The sequence below is a fragment of the Dipodomys ordii genome, unplaced genomic scaffold, assembly GCF_000151885.1.
Source record: "Dipodomys ordii isolate 6190 unplaced genomic scaffold, Dord_2.0 Scaffold136, whole genome shotgun sequence".
NCBI classification, from domain to species: domain Eukaryota; kingdom Metazoa; phylum Chordata; class Mammalia; order Rodentia; family Heteromyidae; genus Dipodomys; species Dipodomys ordii.
Genome location: NW_012267352.1, coordinates 6,280,661 through 6,302,115, shown reverse-complemented (window position 1 = coordinate 6,302,115; position 21,455 = coordinate 6,280,661). Strand labels below are relative to the sequence as shown.

The following is a 21,455-nucleotide window of genomic DNA, read 5'->3' as shown; positions in this document are numbered from 1 at the left end:
AATTTGGTGTCTTCCTACTCACAACTCAAGCACCATTTGGACCAAGAAATCCTCAAAAAGTACAGTAATCTTTCTGGTAACTCCATTTTACAAAGACTAACAAAGACATTTGGTAGATATTGAAGATGAGGATAGAAGATGAAATGCAGAGAAATTATATTTCCTTGTTAATAATAGTGCTGAGCTGAGAAAGAAACCACCTTATTCTAATGCACAATCATTTAAATAGGGATACAGGTAGATCCATTGCAACAATGAGATGTACAAGTCGTTATGTCCAAAAACAAGCTTTACAACTTTGGGGGGGGGAGCGGTGATGGGAAGGGATGGGTAGGAGAAACAAAGGAGGAGGCAGCAATGCTTGATAAGAAATGTACTCATTACCTTGCCCATGTAATTGTAACCCCTCTGTACGGTATTTTCACAGTTAAAAAAAAGTACTAGAGTTCATCCATGCAGGTATTAGAGAATATTTAATAATAGGGGGCTGGAGGCCTGGCTTGGATGTAAAACAACCTGCTAGTAGGTATGAAGTCATGAGTTCAAGCCCCAGTACCACCAAAAGAGGAAGCAAGAATGTTTAATAGCAATATTTTTAATAGCTGCAGTTTTATAGTATTTGGAAGTTTCTGAAGCAGATTTTTAATCATTATTTGTTCCTCCCTACAGTTGGAAGATACAGATGTTACTCTTTTCTTTCCCATATGGGAAAAACAGCTGTATTGAAAGTGATGGTTTGCCAAAATTGATGGACATTGTAAATGCTGGGCCTGGGCTATTTCCCACCTCTTCTTCCCATCTATTCACCATGCTGCCAATCACTACATAAAAAAGATCCAGATCACATGCTTTTTTGCTTTTTTGTGGGTTATTTTGTGGTTTGGTTTTGGTTTGGTTTGGTTTTTTTGGTGCTATCAATAACTTGATTTTCTTATATTTTAAATACTTATTTATGGCCATGTTCTTCCCCCTCAATGTGTGACTTTCAAAATGGATTTGGCTTTGAATGCTTGGCTTCTGAGTGTCAGTGAACTGTAGAGTTGAAATTGCTGCTCGCAAAGCCATCCATCAAAAGCACCTTTGTCTTCCTTAACACCTGCACTCAGGTATTCTACCTGCTTACCTTTCCATTGCCACACCTCACCAAAGGGCCTTTTTCTCCTCCAGTGGCTCTGTCTGCCCTTTGGCCATTTATAACTCCTCAAGCTTATTTTTCTCTCTTTTCCGTAATTCTTCAAAGACCAATATAAGCTCCAGGAAATATTTTCTGGCAAAGAGAAGCTCTTAGAAATGCCATATGACTGTGAGCAAGGGTATTACCATTGTGCCCCTGACTCTGTTTTCATTGAGTCAGACACAGAATGCATACAAAGGAATTGTAAGGAATGTGGGCAAATATAAAAGGAAGTAGTCTCATTTCACACATTTCAGCTGAGTGTCATTTATCCAGGGGAGGCCAGCCTTTTAAAAACCATTGAGAGACTCTGTGGTTTATCTCTTCTTCCCTCAAAGGAAGGACAGATTCGATTCACTAAATGGCACATTATGTGGTGAAACTTTGCTCTCCCAATAAATTCATATTTGCATTTCCTCTGGCGATTTAACAGAATTCTTTTGTAGTTAATTAACTGGAAACAGAGATAGGATTGAACTGCTGTAAAAGGAGGTATCTTTAAAGTTTACCACGGGACTGGGTATAATCTATATTATTTCTAAGCTCTAAAGTAGAAGAAAATCTGCCCTCCTCCACCCCTCTTCTTTGATGTTCCTGTACATCCGGGTGAATGCTTTTATGAGCAAACTAAAGAGATGGATTGGCAAGCTACAGTGATAAGCCTTTTGAAGTGCTACCCTACCATTTCTTGATGGCCCAAGATTAGCTCTCAGATATTTTTTTCCAGCTGCTCCTTTTTTTAATCACTTGTTTATTGCACATGCTGTTCCCTGCTCTGTGTTCAGAAGCCACGACTTACCATCTTGATTTGTCTCCTTTGCTTTCTGTGTGTGTCTCTTGCTTGCTGTGCCCAGTTGAGCCCGTTGATGCCCGCCCCGCTGCTGACCGAGGACTGACCACTCGACCAGGTATCTAACCTAACTTCTCTCAAGCATCTCGCGAGCTTCCACTTGAGCAGACAAATTCTATAAGTTCAGAATCACAAGCATTACAGAATGGCATTGAGAATGAAAGACCTTGGAAACCAATCTTTAAAAAAAATTCTACTTCGCTTTTCCTGATGCTTCAATTTTCCAAGTGCCTAATTAAACAATGTATGTAGTTTCTGAGATTTCCTTGTAAAACTCAAAACAGAAGAGCCTTTCCTAGTAAATGGTAGATTCTTTTCTTTCTGTGTTTTTAAACTAATGGAGAAAATTATTAGAAATTCAAAAACAGATGCCCAGACAGTACAGGCCTTGGTGAGGATTTGGTTCCAGGGAAATCTCTCCCCTTCCTTGTTCAGTATCCACTTGGATCCTCTTCTAACCAAACAGGCCTGAGATTTTTAGTTAGTTACTAAAGTAGATACGATTCCCTGGTATACCTCCAGAACCAGAAATACTTTTTTTCTCTTCTGTAGGTTGTATATACTTAGTCTGAATGAATAACTAAAATAACACAACAGATGTATATGCCCAATTTTGCACATCAGCTTTTTATTCTTTATATAACTTACAAATTCCATTAATAGCAAAACAGATACTTTTTTTCATACTTTCCCAAACATTCAAATGAAATTCATTTTCTACTTCTGTATGTAGCCTACAGCTTGAGCTTAGTTTGAAGAATAATGCCACACCATGAGAAACATACGCATGCCTGAAGTCTGCTCAGTGACTCAGAAAAAGGGAGCACATTTTTTTAATTGAAAAGTCTTTATTCTAGAGAGAGTTTACTCCCAATAGCACAGTATCTTCCTGCGTTGACCTTCTTCTTTGTCCCCGGGTCCTGAGCCACAGTCAAGGAACAGGTCATTGACCTTCCTTTCATGACCTCAATCAACACTGGAAGGTCAGCATGTGCTCCCTGGTTCAGATCCCGCCCACACAAGACCACAGTTAGACCCCATCTCTCTCACTGCCCTCACACAGGTTCAGCCACAGTCACGGATCTAGACTGAGAGTCCTTGTGGCATTTCTGTGCCCTCATGCTGTGATTCACAGTGGCAGCAGAGACAGCGGAGTGACACATCTTGACAGCTGGTCTCATTGATTTTATGAATCTCTTGTCTGAAGGGCTTTTAAGGGGAGCTTGAATTACAGTGACTCTGAGGCCGTTGGGCTCTCCCCGTGTCTTCCTTATTGCCAGTGTCATGGCAGTGAATTTCAGGTTGCCTGGGGTTGACAGCCCCATCTTGCTCAGCCAGCTCGTGAGGCTCGAGGCAGAGGTAAGTTCTGTTCCCACTGCAACTAAAACCAGCTCGCGCTGGTCCACTGCTGGTCCCTTTAAAGAAGACAGACAAAAGTAAGATATGTCTTGGAAGCCCTCACTCACCCAATACCTATACTGTTACAAGTTGGACCTAACATGGCACCAGCCAGCTTTCTCTTTTAAAATCTAACACGCAAAGAACATTTCTAAATACTGGCTAACAAGAATAATCTGTTTGAAGGGAACAACTAGAGAATAGTTTGTCGAAACAGGAGAAAGACATGCTAAAAAAAAATCTTTGTTAGAGTAAAAGTATTATTCTGTTTTGATATTTCACATAAATGAGTGGAGTAAATTGTATGGAAATGAAGCGATAAGGTCCCTGCTCTCAGGAGCTTGAAGTAAAATAGAAAGAAGACCTTTCACGTATTCAGAAGTCAGAGAAACACAGAGCTACCTATGTGTAAACAAGGCTGTTCTGTGACAAGAGCAGATGGAGGACTAACCCAGCTGTGTATTAGCCAGGAAACTTCCTGGAGTTCAGACTGAAAGATTTGAGGCTTGTGGATTATTAGCAAGGAGGAGAATAATACATTATTAAGAACAGAATGTCCTATGCAAGGCTTCTTTTTCCTGCCATGTAAGACTTGTGCTCACCCAGGAAGATACATAAGAATGAATGTATAGGATTTGAGCTCGGCTACATTTATCAAGAGCAATAGTTGTTGCATATGCCTTAGGATATGGGTGGATTCTACTATTTCTTGTGGCCTGTAGTGGGTCCATCAAGCATTTGCCTAGGTTTCCTTTTTAGCTTCTAGCACTCATTTGGTATCTTCATCATCACCTTTTCTGAGACTGCACACTTAAGTCTAATGGGACAAATTATATTTTTAGACTTCTCAGAAGTAGACACCCCTCCCAGGATAGTTATATGCCATCAATTTTGAGTAATGACTGTTGTCACTGAGAAACAAGGTTTGGGTTTTCTTTTCTCTCACTCAGGGCTATGTAGTCATGGTGAGGAGAATGACTTCTTCTCTGAAAAGCCAGAATGTTCCAGAAATTGGAACGACAGTAACAACTGCTGAATTTTTGGCAGAGTGGTTATTACATCTACTCCTCCTAGCTTGTTACCAGGGAAAAACAGACTCTGTAGGACAGATTACAGGGAAAATTTTTAGCAGTCTTTTCACATGAGGTAGAAGCTACCTTTCCATTGTATTGTATTTCTACCATTCTCAAGGCCTAACAAAGCAAACTAGGTCTTTAACCCCATGCCATGTACAAGGTATCCTAAGGAACATAACCCTCTCAGCCCTAGAGCAAATGATAGGGTCTTTCCATCATCATGGCAGGGACAGACAGAGACAGAGAGAGAAACTGTGACAGAGAGACACACACACACAGTGAGAAATTGCTGGAGTCTCCCGGGCTTAGACTGGAACCAGCAACGGCCCATGGCATTTATTACATGCAGTATCAGCTTACTGTGGGTAATACCTTCCTTGGGGTTTTTATGAAGTTTGATTTTAGTGTTTGATTTTAGTCTTCACTAAATGACCTCCATGATGAACAAAACTTATCAAGAACTCTTTTCTGTTCAGAGTACTCAGTTGTAGTACTCTTGAAGTTCTCTCAAAGTAATGACTGGTAAACATTTATTAGCCCTACTAACCAGTTACATGAATTTGACTTTTGTTTGATTACCAAAAGTATTCCCAATATCCTTTCAGAAATACTATATGCTGATGAAAGTTTGAATGGAGAGTTTATTATACATTAGTTTTCTTAGTGTGATTGGCTCCCAAATCTAAAAGCAAAGACTAGATAGGAGGGTTTTCATAAAAATCTCAGAAATCAGAACTATTTCACTGCTAGATTCTGATGATAGGAGATGTAAAGAAGTCACCATTGATATAAAGGGAAAGATTCCCAATATAAGGGGCTTGTAGGAAGCCGTAAGATATAAATCAGTGAGAATTAAAAGAACATTGGTATCACTGTCTTAAAATCTAGTGGCAGGAAGCCTAGAAGATAGAATGAGTTGAAACTCGTTTTTTAAAATCATACTGGTAGTTTTAGAGGAAGAACAGAGTGATGCAGTTGGAAGTAAGGTGGGAAGACCAGAACTAAAGGGATGAGAGAGCAAAGAAAGCCATCCTGCTTTGATTGTGTCTGTTATGTCTATAATAAAGACAATGATCTTCTGATAATTAAACATAGACCTAAGTGAGAAAAATAAGAATTGGCCCTTTATACTAAGTATCTATTGCATAACAAATAGTTCCAGAATTTAGCAGTTGAAAAGAGTTTTCACAACGGTTTTTACCAGTCAGCATTTGGAATGTGGTTTAGCTGAGTGGATTTGGCCCAAGGTCTCTCATGAGATTGAAATGGAGACATTACCAAACTTATAGTTGTCTGTCGGTTCAGCTGGTGAGGCTGCTTTTAACATGACTGTTAACAGGAAGCAGGAGGCCTGCCCAGACCATCGCATGGTAGCTGTTTCCCATACATCCACTGAGCCTGGAGGGGAAGAAGAAAGAAGCTTCAGTGCCTTTTATAAGCCAGTCTCAAAGTCACTCACTGGCACCTCTGCCATATTCTGTTCAATGGATGCCAGCTATTACATTCCCCATCAGAGCTGGGGAAGGGAATGTGTCACATCTGTATGTCTGAAAACTACCCAGATCTTTCTACTAAGTCTGACTTAGGACCCAGGCAAATCTCATGCCAAGAGAACTGGAGGGAGGTAAAGAACAGAAGGACAATTCATGGATTTTGTGGTACTCTGAGGACAGAAGAGTAGCAAGCAAAGGATAAGGGAGTATAGTTGTGAAAATCAGAAGGGAGAGAAGGTAGCCTCACAATCTGTAAGCCGTGCATGGATTGACATTGATCATGGGCCTGCTTTCAGATAGTTTATTAAATTAAAACTTGGTGAGCAGTTGGACAATTACATAGGTTCCCTAGGTTTTGCCAGATTATCTTCCCTTTTCCTCTGCATAGGCCTCATTGTCAGACCAGTGTATTCCTGGTCTATAGACATGTAACTTTCCGTGTCAGCAGGTGAGAGACAAGTTTCACAGCCCCCTGTAGACAAGTTTGGAAGAGTAATTAGACTCCAAGCAAGAAATTAGTTTCCACAGGAACTGAAGTTACTTAGAGTGGGCAGCCGAAGCAAGAAAAGAACTCACAGGGATGTCTTGTCCCTCCTTTGATGTCTGATAGACCTGGCTGGAAGCTGTCCTGTGGAGGGAGGGAAGGGAACCAACCAGCTGGCTCTAGACAGAACCAGGCTGCAAGGTGCAAGTATGAGAAGATGGTTGTTGATGTTAAATGTAAGGCAGACATTGTAGTGGGCAAAAGCAACCAAAAATGGAGGCAAACAGATTCATTCCTCTATATTCATACAAGAAAGAGAACCTGCCTTGGGGAGAAGCTTTGAAGAGGTGGGTTTGGGTTGTTGGTTTTATTGAACATAGTTAAACTTGTTTTTTCACTTTCATGCTCTTTAAGCAGTTGTATAAAGGGTATCAATTCATGCAGATCTGTTCTAACCAGATAATTATTGCTCAGTTTTAGAGCCTTGAGTTGTGGGTTGTTGTTGTTGTTGTGGGATGGTCGTTGTTTTCTAAAGGAATCACAACACAGTGGAAAAGACACAAACCAACCTTTGCTAAAACAATATTGTCAATTTCCCAATCAGCACTGAGATCGCCTCCAGCCACATTTTTAAATTCTAGCAGATGTTTAAGGACAGTTTAAGTCTTAGGTTCTGATTTCTTTCACTTTTATTTTTACTTGATGGGTGATGGTTACTGATTTAAATATATAAGAAAAAAATTGAATCCCATAACCTATTTTCCTTTCATTTAAGGCCTAGAAAGAATGTAAATGCAGTCACTTTGGTCTCCTTATATTACTATTTCTCCTGTGAATTGTACCTCTGGTTTAATGCAGGTTCTGGGTTGACAAATATCAAGACGGAAGAGATCTCCGAAGTGAAGATGGACGCGGAGTTCCGACATGACTCAGGATTTGAAGTTCGCCATCAAAAACTGGTATGCAAAAAAAAACTTTACCTCTCTCAACTGCTGTTTGTCTGACCAAATGACCCATTAGTTCTTGTTCCTCCTGTTAAACTGAGTATGAGTTAAACTGAGTTAAACTCAAGATAAAAGCCGAAATGAAATGCTTGCCTGAAAGACCATCTTGAAAACATGAAGAAAAAGAGACTCCATACTGTACATGCTTTTTACTGACTGGAAGTTAACTAAACTTATAAAGGACCCAAAATGGCCTTAATTTCAGTGTAGCTGCCACATTCATTACCATGCCCTGTTTTCTAGATTCCAGGTTGAGACTCTTAATCCAAAATCTAAATATTCCAAGACCCAATACTGAGTGAGCACTGACAGGTTGCCACAAGCAGGACATTTCACACCATGAACTTCTGTTTCCTGCACTAAATTATTGTAAATACATTGCCAAACATAGATTTTGTGTTCGGACCTTTTATCTCATCACCAAGACAACATATGACATACGTGCAGCAGTTGTGAAATTTATCACGTTGAAACCCTTTGGTCCCAAACACTTCAGATACAGAATATCAACCTATGATAACAAGTGTCTTTGAAGAGTCAGAGCCTCCACACCTGCCCATGCTTGGTGGATTTGTAGAAGACTTCCAATAGCCATATGCTTACATTCTTATCTGCAACACTCTCCCATGGCTTCTTTGGGCCTCCCGCGGTGTGTTTCCTCTCCTTCCCTCACCTCCCATGGTGTCAGCTCTGTACTCGGGAAGACAGTGGGGCTGCCAACGTGGGTAGAGCCGGGAAGTAAGCACGACCCACTGGTCCGCAGCAGAATACTGTTCATCAAAAGATGTTTCTTTTCTTCCTAATGTTAGAATCAGATTAAACAAGAAAGCAAAACATCTCCTTTCTAAGGCAAGCAGTTCTAGTAATCACATATATATCTTAGAAATTCAGATAGTTGAAAGGCTGCACGGTGCTCAGGAACCTTCCGTGTTATCGGTAAGCAAAGGAAGGAGATTGAATAATGGCAGTAACATTTTCATGAAATTTTATTGTACGAATTGTTCAAGTACTGCTTGGGGGGGGGTGTACACATGTGCGCCTGCTCCTTTTTCAGTAGCTCAATGTCTTTTCCAATATCCATAAATAAGGCTTCTATATCCTGTTCATCTCCAAAAGAATTGCCTTTATCATTCATGCCTCTTTTCTCTCTAAGTTACTATGGCAAATAAACCACAGACTGGGGGCTGAGCTTTGCATTTCAACTCCCATCATCTTTTAAAAGAAGACGTACAACTTTTGAAGCATAGTTTTCCCTGGCAAGTTAACTTGTACCAGCATCAGAATGCTCTTGATGTGACTGATGCTGAGATTTTTTTTTAAGACTGGAAGAGCTGGTAAAGAACTGGGAGCTGGTGGGCAGAAAGCTGAAGACAAATGTGCATGATCACACGTTCCTGGGCCTATCACATAATCCCTTCCCAGTAATTACACCACCTCCCGTAATGCAACAGTGACTAATGACAGCAGCAGCAATTAGGGGCATCAGCTCCCTCTGCTGAACTACTTGATAAGATAATGTACTACAATTAGTGCAATGAATATTACAAAATTACAGTATTTTCTTAAAGACACAGGGGTATGTCCAGACTCAAATTCATTCCTGATTACCTCACTCCAGTATCATTAGCTAATTAATGATTTCCTTTTATAAATATATTGAGCTAGCTTGTTTAGTTAGCAAGGGGCCTAATTATGAACAATTTCTAGTTTTGTCGAAGATACATATGAGTAACATCCGTTGAGAAATTTGCTTTCTCTACTATCATATGTTGCCTTTTCAGATTGCTTCGATGATCATTTTAGCCATGAATCTCAGGCATTTGATATCTTGGGTCTCAGTTGATAGAATTATTTGCAAACTATTTCTACCAGCCCACCTAACAAATGGGGGCATATGTTTTCCGTTCTTGTTTCCTTTGTTTTAATCATCTCCTTATATAATGATAATGAAGCTGTGGGATACATCTACTGTTGCATTTAAAGACAGTTTAAAAAAAACAGTGACTTGCTTTTACAAAACAACACGAAGAAATGTAGTGCAATACATTTCTTGCACTAAATAAATCTCTTCTTTACAATGCTTCCCACATTTCTATCTGTATTTAGTCCAGATCCATGCAGGAATAAAGCAACACTTCAAGTTTTGGTTTCTGATCACAGCAGAGTAAGAAAGCATGGCTTCTGCATGATTATTAAGATCCTCTGTACTCTATTTCAAACACTATTAAGCTTTTAAAGGCATTCTGCTTCTCAAGGTTAATGAGAATCTTACTGAACTATTGTAGCTTAAAGTAGGTAACAAAATGTCTTTTTTGTTAATTCAAACTCCTTTGTCTCAGAAGATTACTGCTATGTATGGAACAAGTGTCTCCCAAGACATGAGGGCATGCAGGTTTGAAGAGCACCTAAGGTTGAGCCATTATGAGTCACAAACCACTGCAGCCAGTACAGTGCTGACTTCCCTTAAGCATTCCCAGTTACCCTGTACAGCTTTGCTAGATGCAAGAGCACCCATCCCACCCCTCACCACATGTGCACCTGCCAAAGCGTCCCAGATCTCTACAAACACTTTGGCATATGATGGGGAGAGTAGACTTCCCAGAACTGGGACAGCCATATACTGTTTATCATTCTAAAGACAAGGATTGTCCTTCCTAGTGACCTGCCAATCAAGACAAAAAGAGTGTTAGGACAGCAGATCTTCTAAAGCCTTCCACATGCCTCCTCAGTATCTCCTGCAATGACAGTCCTTTCTCTTGCTTTGTTTTCAAGGTGTTCTTTGCAGAAGATGTGGGATCAAACAAAGGAGCCATCATTGGACTCATGGTGGGCGGTGTTGTCATAGCAACGGTGATTGTCATCACCTTAGTGATGCTGAAGAAGAAACAGTACACATCCATCCATCATGGCGTAGTGGAGGTAGGTAAAGTTAGAGGCAGGTTTGCAAGTGGGAATTAAAGGAAGACCAGGAGAGGAGGAAATGCTGCTGAGCTTTAGTCAAAGGAGCATGCCAATACTTGTTTAGAAAAAAAAAAATGATGGCTGTTAACTCCATGGTGCTGAGATTACACCTGTGCTTCTCTTGCTTAGGTCTTCATTCTTGTGACTGTTATGATGAAAGCATTGAGATTGTGTGTTGGTCTATCAGTTTATAATTTGTGTTGAAAGTACCAAAATAATTCTAAGGATTATTAGGCCCGGTTTCAGAGGTGCTGGTGGGAGTTGGAACTGGGTACACACCTATTTTTATGTGTACAGGTCTAGATGTGCTTGAACACAAAAAAGCAGTATAATGAATGAAACCCAGGAAAAACAGGAAGAGAAATGATACAGGAACTAGAGAATGAGCTCTTACAGAAGCCAGTAGGTGTCAGGCGGTGAGGTCTGTTCTTTTCTTCAGCAGTATAGCTAACACGTGTGTCCCTGAAAGCTAGTCCTTGCCAGTAACATCATTTTCTCTCTCGTTTCTCCTCACATCATTTTTATGTTGAGTAATTCAAAAATCCCTTGTGATTTCATTATTGTGATTCTCTGTCTCCTAATTAATCTGCCCAAGAAGCGAGCTTCCTATCTGAAATGTTTCAACCAGTGAAACTGACCATCTTAGCTTGCTATGGCTGCCATAACACAATAGCACAGGTTGGGTGTGACAGAAATTTCCTTTCTTTATCCCAGTACAGTGGTTTGGACTAGGACCTCACACTGGCAAGTCCACTTGAACCATGCCCCAGCCCTTTCCTTGAGTTATTTTTTAGGTCGGATTTTATATTTGTGCTCAGAACCAACCTTGGACCATGATCCTCCTAGCTCTGTCTCTCTAACGGTAGGATCGTAGGCAAACGCCAGCATGTCTGGCGTATTTTTTGAAGTGGGATCTGGATAAACTTTTACTTGGGCTGGCCATATGCCATGATGCTCCTCATGATCTCTGCCTGTACAATAATTGGAATTATATGTGTGAGCCACTACACTCAGACTAGAAATTTTCTCACAGCTCTTCAGGCTGAAAGTGAGATCAAGGTATTGGCCAGGTTGGCTTCTTCTGAGTCTTCCTTCTATTGCACGTGGCTGACTCCTTTCCATGGCTTCACATCATCTTCCACTGGTCATCTTATATCCTGATCCCTTTCATGTAAGACATACTGGATTAGGATCTACACCAATGGCAATACCTGATGCTCTGTCTTTTGAAAGCCCTTTCTCCCAGCGTGGTCACAATCTGAGGTACTGGTGTTGTGACTCACAGGAGGCTCAAGATTTGAGGCCAGCCTAAGAGAAACATTTCAGACTCCCATCTGAACCACCAGGCTGAGGCAGTGGCACATACTGTAATCCCAACTAGGTAGGAAAATCTCGATCAAAGGCTGGCCTCAACAAAAGATGTGAGACCATGGCTGAAAATAAAGCAAAAAGGACTGGAGGCATGCCCTAAGTGGTAGAGTGCCTGCCAAGTAAGTATAAGGCCCTGAGTCACAGATCCAACATGAACAAACACTTACCTGTGATATGAATTTGAGAGTAACACAATGCTGCCTAGTAATGAAGGTCAGGGAAGGGGACTCCAGCAGTGTGCTCTCTCGCTCTCCTTCCCGCTCCCACTGGAGGATACATGGGACTTCTCAAAGTCCTTGAGACCTTTCACGGTCTTTTCTAAAAGAACATTTCCCCAGCTCCTCTGCTCTCCAATTCCTAGATACACAGAACTCCCCCAGTGGGAGGCTCAGAGTCTTGAGTTTTAACAATCTCCCAGCATGCATGAGGTCTGTGGTCAGGCTTGGGAATTATTGACACATAGTGGTATAGTAAACTCATTCATTTTTGTTACTCCAAGCAACCCTTGGGGAATAGGAAATAGTATCTCTTGTTTACAAGTTATATCCTTACCTCTTGAACATACTTTCCTGGGTTAATGTTTCTTTTGGTCAGTTACCAAGCAATAGCTGTGGAAAGTGGAGGGAAAGGATTTGACGCATTGTCCTAGATGGAAAAAAAAAAAAGACAGTAAGAATGAAGGCAAGAAATTGTTGAAGCCAGAGGCATGTTAGAGGTGGCGGAGGCCCCTGGCACCACGCGACACACCTGTGCTGCTGGTTTCCCATGGTCCTCACTAATGTACACGGGCATTGGATATGGAACATACATATATAGCCAGGTATGCGATGCAGGCCTGAGACCCCAGCTATTCAGGAGGCAGATGCTGGAGAATCACAAGTTTGGGGCCAGCCTGGGCTTTCCCTTTCTCGAAATCAAAATACAAACAGAACAGATTGGGCATGATTCAAGTCATAGAGTGCTGACCTAGCACTGGTTCAATCCCTAGTACTGAGAAGGAAGAGAAGGAGAAGAGGGAAGGAAGGAGGGGAAAAAATCCATGTGTGGATGCTGTAGCTTTTTATACTCCTCCTAGCAGCAATGGCACTGAGGGTTAGCCCTTGGGACCGAGGCCAGCAAGCAGCCGGAAATCTAGCTGCCTGTATTGCATGCCGGCCTCTGAGCCTTGCATTTCTGGGAGGCCTCTAGGTTTGGCTTTGGAGTTTGAAGAGGATTAGGTAACACGTGTTCTGCTGTCCTTGATGAATGCAAATAATTGTTGACAGTGTGAAGGCTGACAGGTGTCCGGGAGGAAATAAAAGTATAATAACCATAACCGTCAAGCAGTCAGATGGGTTTTTCTTCTATCCTCAAAAGAATGAAAAATAAAGGCAGTTGTGTCCTTCATCTCCAAAGCAAGATAATTTAAAAAAAAAACTAGCCTTTTTTGCATTCTCAATGAGCTATCTCAAATAGTGTCCAAGTTCAAGAGGCATATTGCCACAGCGAGGCTCTTCCCTGGCAAGCAGACAGATAAAGAGTGGGAAAAGTCCCTCCTTTTTAGGTGCTCATCTTTAAGGGTGGTGTTCTAACTTGGAAGCCTACAGGCTAATTACACAATTGCTAATTAAAGCCTAGTGACCTCATTTGTTGACAATGGTGCAGATGGAAGGAAGTAGGAAGGACTGGAGAAAACGTGGGTGAATTTTTCCCCACAGGACAACGATAGCAAAACATCCATTCAAGAAGTGTCCTCTGTGTACTGGCTCCCGTGTGACACTTCCTGATGCCCTTGTTCAGTGCTGCTTGGCTCACCGGGAGACAGCCAGGCCTGTCTCGGGAGTCACTGCAGGCCACTGTCACGGGACGTGTCACAGGAACAGTTCACCGCAGCAGCCTGGCTCTTCTGTGAATGGAAAATTAAGTCAGGACGCACCACAGAAAAAAGAAATATACCCCATCTCGGGCACTGTGTCTTTACTCTAGATTTCCTTTTATCTTATTCATTAAGAATTTCAGAGTTTATTTACTTATTTAGTTACTTACTCATTTATTTTCATAAATATAAAATGTCATTGGACACTGGTCGCTCATGCCTCTAATCCTAGCTACTCAGGAGACTGACATCTGAGGATTACAGTTTGAAACCAGCCTAGACAAGCTTTGTATGTATGTATGAATACATACATACATACATACATATAATGTGATTGGAACAGACAGATGATGATAATTATCAGATGATGATCATGAGAAAACACTGAACTCCAAGAAATTGAGAATTCTTCTCTATGCTGTAGAAAAAAATTACATAGTATCCTTTACCAGTCACTCTCTGATACTCCTGGATTTCTCTTTTGAGCTTACAACTGCCTGTACCCTGTTTTAGCCAACAGGGAAGACAAAGATACTAAACAGAGGTACCCAAGTTAACTTTTGGGTTGAGGACCTGAGCCTGCACATCAAGGTTTTCATCGCCACCTGGTGGCTGGATGAAGCATCTGCATAACTGACGGACAAAGGCTCTCTGCTGGATGCCCAAGTAGTGAAGGAAAGTTCATCATGGGTGTTCAGCATTCTTGGCAAAAGAAGAATACTTGCAATCTATCTTTCTACTTCCTTAATAGTACTGTGCATTCTGAAAGGATACAGCCATACCACGCTGATCTTCTGTGGTGTGTGTGTGTGTGTGTGTGTGTGTGTGTGTTGATTTTAAACTCAGTTCTCAACACTTTCAGGTTGATGCTGCTGTGACCCCTGAGGAGCGCCACCTCTCCAAGATGCAGCAGAATGGCTACGAGAATCCAACTTACAAGTTCTTCGAGCAGATGCAGAACTAGACCACCGCCAAAGCAGCCTCGGAAGTTGACAGCGAAACCATTGCTTCACTACCCATCGGTGTTCATTGATAGAATAATGTGGGGAAAAGAATAAAAGCAAATCCTTCTGTTTTATTATTTACTCATGATCGCCTTTTGACAGCCGTGCTGTAACACAAGTAGATGCCTGAACTTGACTTAATATACAAAATCAGTCATGTATTCTCTCTCTTTACATTTTGGTCTCTACACTACATTATTAATGGATTTTGTGTACTGTAAAGAACTTAGCTGTATCAATCTAGTGCATGAATAGATTCTCTCCTGATTATTTATCACATACATAGACCCTTAGCCCGTTGTATATTATTCTTGTGCTTTGTGGCCCAATTAAGTCCTACTTGAAATATGCTTTAAAAAAAATCGATGGGGGATGCTTCGTGTGAACGTGGGAGTCTAGCTGCTTCTCTTGCCTAAGCATTCTTTTCCTGATCACTATGCATTTTAAAGTTAAACATTTTTTTAAGTATTCCAAATGATTTAGAGAACTTTTTCCCCCCATGATTGCATTTACTGTACAGGTTGCTGCTTCTGCTATATTGTGATATAGGAATTGAGAAGATACACATTTATTTCTTTGTGCCTGTTTTATGTGCACACATTAGGCATTGAGAATTTGAACTTTTTTGATCCATGTATCTTTGGATCTTTAATTAAAAAACAAAAAATCCCTGTTCATTGTAAGCACTTTTATGGGTGGGGGTAAGGGATGTTCTGCTGGTCTCAAATTACCAAGAATTCTCCAAAAACAAATCTCTGCAGGATGATTGTACAGAATCATTGCTTATGCCATGATAGCTTTCTATACTGTATTACATAAATAAATTAAATAAAATAACCTTGGGCAAGACTTTTCTTTGAAGGATGACATTCTTTGAAGGATGAAGTAATTTGAGGTGGGGGAGGGGAGAAGAAGCAGATTCTATTTCCTTCATCCATTCTGAAACATTTTATTTCTGATACCAAAAAGAAAGGAAAATGAAGAAAAATGAGGGAGTGAAGAAGGCAAGCCTAGGCAGACCCTTCTTTAAGATTTGCTGAATTTGTATAAAATGGTGTTTTCATGTAAATAAATACGTTCTTGGAGGAGCGCCATTGTTCTGATGTGAATGTTTCTATGGTAACAAGCTGGATTACTTAGTGATGTGAAGATTTGTGAGAAACTCTCACCTTGGGCATTTACACCTAATGTGTCTCAATTGCAAATCTGAGTCAGATATTGGGGCCGTTGTACATGTCGTTATTCAAATACTTCATACTCTATGTAGCACTTGTTACTTGTTCTAAAATAACTGCACTGCCATGTCCTGGTCCTTCAGTGTGTCCCAAATATGAGACAGAGAAAACCCCAGGGAGATAAGAATTAAAGCCAGCTGGTGACTGTCTCTCCATCGGGGTCCACCTAGCCACTCCTCCCATTTTGTAAGTAGGTCAAGGGGAGTTGAGCAGTATACAGCACTCAGCAGCATTGATTCCCTGCAGTGAATCTTCAGCACAGGAGGAAAAGTCTTCAGACACCATGAAGTGCCCTGTAGGAAAGCAAGGTTGCCATCTGAGAACCACTGTCATGTATACATTTTTTTAATTGAAGAAGAATGTCTTACTTCAGGGGCTACAATGGAAACCCATGGGCTGAATGGCTAAGACCATAAACACTGCTCAGTCCTGGAGGTCCCAGCCATAAGACGGGGCTATCAGTGTGGCTGGGTTCAGGAGGGCCTCTTCCGGCTTCTCCCATGGCTGCCTCCTTCCTGTTCCCTTACAAGCCAGGGAGGTCCTTCAGCCTCACATGGCAATCCGCTTACAAGGTTCCCTTCTTGTGACCTAAGTCCAGCAGCCTCCCCAAGGCCCCACCTCTACAGACCATCATTGGGAATGAGGGGAGAACACTTGATACTGATACCAGAAATATCAAACTATATTATCTCACGATGTCATTCTGCAGCAGAAAGTCAATGAAACCACCTGAGTATAACTTGGTATCATGAAAACAAGACAGTAGTGTCCCTTGCCCTGTTCAGGGCAATTGGACAAGCTCTATAAAGATACGTACATGTGACAGAATGGATGTTCCATGTTGCCTCTTCTAAAGAAGTAATGGGGTAGAGATGGAGAAAGAGCTCTGATAGAACAGCATTTCTTTAAAATAATAGAATGTTTCTGGGGCTAGGAAAGTGGCTCAGTGGTAGAGTGCTTGCCTTGCATGCATGAGGCCCTGGGTTCAATTCCTCAGTACCATATAAGCAGAAAAAGCCAAAAGTGGTACTGTGGCTCAAGAGGTAGAGCACTAGCTGAAGAGCTGAGGGACAGTGCCCAGGCCCAGAGTTCAGGCCCCACAACTAACAACCAAAAAGTAATAATAATAGAACATTTCTGATCATGATAAAATGGAAGTCTGAAACATGGTATTCCATGACATAGTATTTCCAGCTAACCTTCAGCTATAGTAATCACAAGCTTTAGTTTTAATCATTTCAAAATCCATAATTCCCAAAGCTAAATAATATATACATATTAAATGTATTAGACACATTCCGAATGTATATATTAAATATACATTATCAAAAGATAATGCTTTCCAGGGTGGGTTCTTTAATTGCTTATTGATAAAATCCTCCAGCTTGTCAGGGGATGAATCAATAGGTAATTTACACAAACTGACCTATTGCCTAATAGAATTACAGCAGTAACTGTCAAGGCCAAAAATCAATATTTGGGGAGAGTTGATGTGGCTAGTCCAGTAGATAAGAAGTGGCCCCTCAGTGAGGTTTTATTTTGCATTTATGAGTAATGTTGGGGTATTTCTTCTGAGGTTTTTTCATAGCTCAAGATTTCCTGTGCACATCTTTAGTTTTGAACATGAAGTCTACTTTGGTTTTATGATTCCAATTTCTACTGTTTCCATTTTCTTAATAAAATTGTATTGCCCTCTTTTATTTAGCTTTCCTATTGGCTAAATTTAAGTGCTTACCTACCTTGCTCAAGGCTAGAGTTGAATCTATAACACGGCAAAAATAAATATCAGATAAATTTCAGATTCTGAATTTGCAGATTAGTGTTCAATATGTACATCACTTCATGTAAACTAAATTTAAAAGTTTGTAAGAGTCTTTGCTTCTCATTAGAGAGGGGCACGGTAAATATAGTATATAAATATATGAAGTAATTATAGGACTTATCAGAACTGATCATCATTATAGAAGATACGTTAATGAAGTTCAATGGACATAACTTGCCAAGAAAAAAATTTCAAACTGTCTCAAGTATCCAAAATCCAATAATGTTCTACTAGATAATGACATAATGTATCTGTGCTCTTACTTTCTGTCTGTCTCTGTCTGTCTGTCTGTCTATCTGTCTCTCTCTCTCTCTCTCTCTCTTTTGTCCTGGGGCTTGAACTCAGGTCCTGGGCACTGTCCCTGAGCCTCTTTTTGTCCCTGAGCCACAGCACCACCTCCAGCTTTTTCTTAGTAGTTTATTGGCGATAAGAGTCTCACAGACTTTCCTGCCCAGGGCTGGCTTCGAACCATGATCCTCACCTGAGTAGCTAGGATTACAGTCATGAACCATACTCAGCTGAGATGTACTTCCTTTTAACAAACCTAAAATATTCACTTGATCATGCAAATTAAGCTTATCCACTTTTGCCTTATTTTGAGGGCACCATTTGCTTGTTAGAAAGTATATCTTCACAAAATAAAAGGAATAGGGCTGAGAAAGTAGCTCAGTGGTAGAGCGCTTGCCTTGTATGCATGAGGTGAGATTCCTCAGCACCACATAAGCAGAAAAAGCCAGGAGTGGCGCTGTGGCTCAAGTGGTAGCGCGCTAGCCTTGAGCTGAAGAGCTGAAGGACAGCGCCCAGACCCAGAGTTCAAGCCCCATCCCTCTGGTTCTCACAGGAAAGCTACCTCTGTACACCTTTAGCCTGGATGAAGATATTCCCATGCTAATTTAGTAGTTTGGGGGGGGGGTGTTTGTTTGTTTTTGTCAGTCACGGGCTTGACCACAGGACCTGGGCACTGTCCCTGAGCTTTTTCTGCTCAAGGCTAGAGCTCTACTACTTTGAGCCACAGTGGTTAATTGGAGATAAGAGTTTCATGAGGACTTTTCTGCCCGGGCTAGCTTGGAACCACAATCTTCAGATCTCAGCCTCCTGAGTAGCTAGGATTACAGGCATGAGCCACCTGTGACTGGCTGTTCATGAGTTTTTAAAAGCTCCGTAAGTGATCCTCATATGTAGCCACGATGGTGAACATACTGTTTCATGCCAATATGCCTCTGATATATTTTTTTTGGTCCGTTGTGGGGGCCTGAACTCTGGGCCTAGGTGCTGTCCCTCAGCTCTTCAGCTCAAGGCTAGCTCTCTACCACTTGAGCCACAGCACTACTTCAGGCTTTTTCTGCTTATGTGGTGCTGAGGAATGGAACCCAGGGCCTCATTCATGCAAGGCAAGCACTCTACCACTGAGCCAGCCCCAACTTTATTTTTTAAATTACTTTATTCTTCTGACTTTCCAGTATGGTTGTCTCAGATTTTTTATTCTGTTCAAGGCCTTCACAGAGCCCTCTTCTTCAGATCTATGTTGCTCAAAGGTCTTGCTCACCTACCTACACTATAATCACCTGTGAAAGTGTGTGTGTGTGTGTGTGTGTGTGTGTGTGTGTGTAGAATTTCTTGGCTCTCAGCCTATTGGCATTATCTGTGGTGGCCTAGAATAATTACCTCCCTCATTTAATTAATCCATGAAGGCTTTGGGGGCTGGGGGAATTCTTAGCTTCAGCCCCACCTTTCTATTCTGCACACAATGTTAGTAAGCTTAGATGCACGGGAAATATTCATTATAATTTTAGGTGTAAAGCAAGAGCTTAAATCTCAACATTTTTTTTCCTGAGTTAGAGACAGATTCCTGATTTTGTTTTAAGGATGCAACTTGATTATAAATGCAGTGCATGTTAATTATAGAATAAACAAAATGTAGGAAGAAAACAGCTTCACTAATAAGCCCACTATCCTAAGACAAGCATGGCTAATAGTTTATCCCATATGCTTATTTCATTAGGCTGTTATAACCACATACCATAAAGCCAAGTGCCACATAACAAAGTACTATAAACTGTGTACCTTATAAGCAATAGAACCTTATCTTCCACAACTCCTAGAGCTGGTAAATAGATCATAATACACTAGCAGATTTGGTGTCTACTGAAGACCTATTCTCTGCGTGTGTCCCACATGTTGGGTTTTCGCACAGCACGGATACAGGAGAACTCCACCCTCAGAACCAAACGGCTTCCCAAAGGCCCCTCCTTCTGACACCATCAACTTGGGGCTCAGGATTTCAACATACAACTTGAGAAGGGCCACACGCATCCTTTCGATGTTCTTAAATTGTGTGCATGGGATGGAGGATCTGTGTCCTGGATACTTCATTCAACATGGCTGGGGAGTTGGTGCCAGCCATCAGCATGGGAGTGAGGTGGGGCCTCATGCTGTGCATCTGTGACTCCTCCCATGGCAATGCTGAACGTCCCAAAGACAAAAACAGAGATGGTATTTGTTGTGATGTGTTAGCCTGGGAAGGCCCATACCATCACTTCTGGCATCCCGAGTTGGTGGAGGCCGTGTGAAAGACCTGCCCGGATCAAGGTGAGGGACATAGACTGTCTGTTGATTGACAGAATGTCAAAAAACTTACGAGAATGTTGTAAATACATCACACTAGGAAAATCAACATATTCTTTGAGAAATAGCATCCCCTTCCTTTGAGCTGCTTAGCCTAATTAGCCATTAATGGAAGCCTTGGACCTACAAGGATGTGGCAATATATTTTTGATGAGTTTGTGTGCTGTGACTGGAACTTGAATTCAGAGGTTCATATTCTCACTCAGCTTTCTTGCTCATGGCTATCAATGCATCATTTGAGTTATGCCTCCAGCCTGGTTTATTGTTGATTAATTAGCAATGGAGTCTGACAGATGTTTCTGCCTAGACTGGCTTCAAATCATGATCCTCCAGGTCTTGGCCTCCTGAATAACTATGATTACAGGCATGAGCCACCAGTGCCCCTTTGAATAGGGCAAGTTTGTTTTTTCCTACTATAGACCTGTTCCCTGAACTCTGGATTCCCAGTTGTCTGCTGACATCTGCATTTGAATATTTAACAGGCATCTCACATCCCTGAGATGTCACATGCAACATCAAGCTCCGGATATCTTGTTCCTCCTCTGGCCTTTCCTAGTTCAGTAAAAGACAACACTATTCTTCTAGTTGCTTAGGATAGAAATGCAATTATTATCTATCGTTCATCCACTTTATTCCCTTGCCTCCTTATGTGTAATCAAATGTCATTAGCTAATAACATTTGCTTGTTAGATCAAGCTTCCTCTCTGCTTCAATACTCCTTTTACCCCTTTCATCTCTTTTTTCCTTAGCTTCATCCAACTCATATTTTCTTTCATTTCTTAATTTTCCTCTCAACACAATATAAACTCCATAAAGGATGCATGCATAAATCCATAATACCTGAAATGGTGGTCACACGTAAGTACAGCTCAAGGCGTATTTGTTTAATAAATGACTAAATTCAAATTGGGACACTTTGGCAACTACCAGAAGGAAAGAACTAGGAAGGTGGAACATGGAGAGGAGGAATAACTTATTCAAATTTAGATGGAAACTAGAAAAAAAAAACCAACATAGCTGTATATGTTTTCTTGCTTTCTCAAGACTCACTCATAGACTAAATTGCTTAAAATAAATTTCCTAGTATGTTGGCCGGGCCTAAA

General features: G+C 41.1%; 1 protein-coding gene across 5 annotated transcripts in view; it reads left to right on the top strand.

Moving 5' to 3' along the window:
* App (amyloid beta (A4) precursor protein) overlaps nucleotides 1–15,760 on the top strand; it is a 218,206-nt gene extending 202,446 nt beyond the window's left edge. For 2 of the 5 annotated variants that reach the window (XM_013031031.1, XM_013031029.1), the window contains 4 exons: nucleotides 2,029–2,082; nucleotides 7,334–7,434; nucleotides 10,252–10,398; nucleotides 14,529–15,760. In XM_013031031.1, coding sequence (XP_012886485.1) covers nucleotides 2,029–2,082; nucleotides 7,334–7,434; nucleotides 10,252–10,398; nucleotides 14,529–14,630 — 404 coding nt within the window. In that variant the 3' untranslated portion in view covers nucleotides 14,631–15,760. The remainder of the gene's footprint in view (nucleotides 1–2,028; nucleotides 2,083–7,333; nucleotides 7,435–10,251; nucleotides 10,399–14,528) is intronic. The other 3 variants (XM_013031034.1, XM_013031030.1, XM_013031032.1) reach the window with 2 other exon arrangements.
* Nucleotides 15,761–21,455: the final 5,695 nt, after the last annotated feature.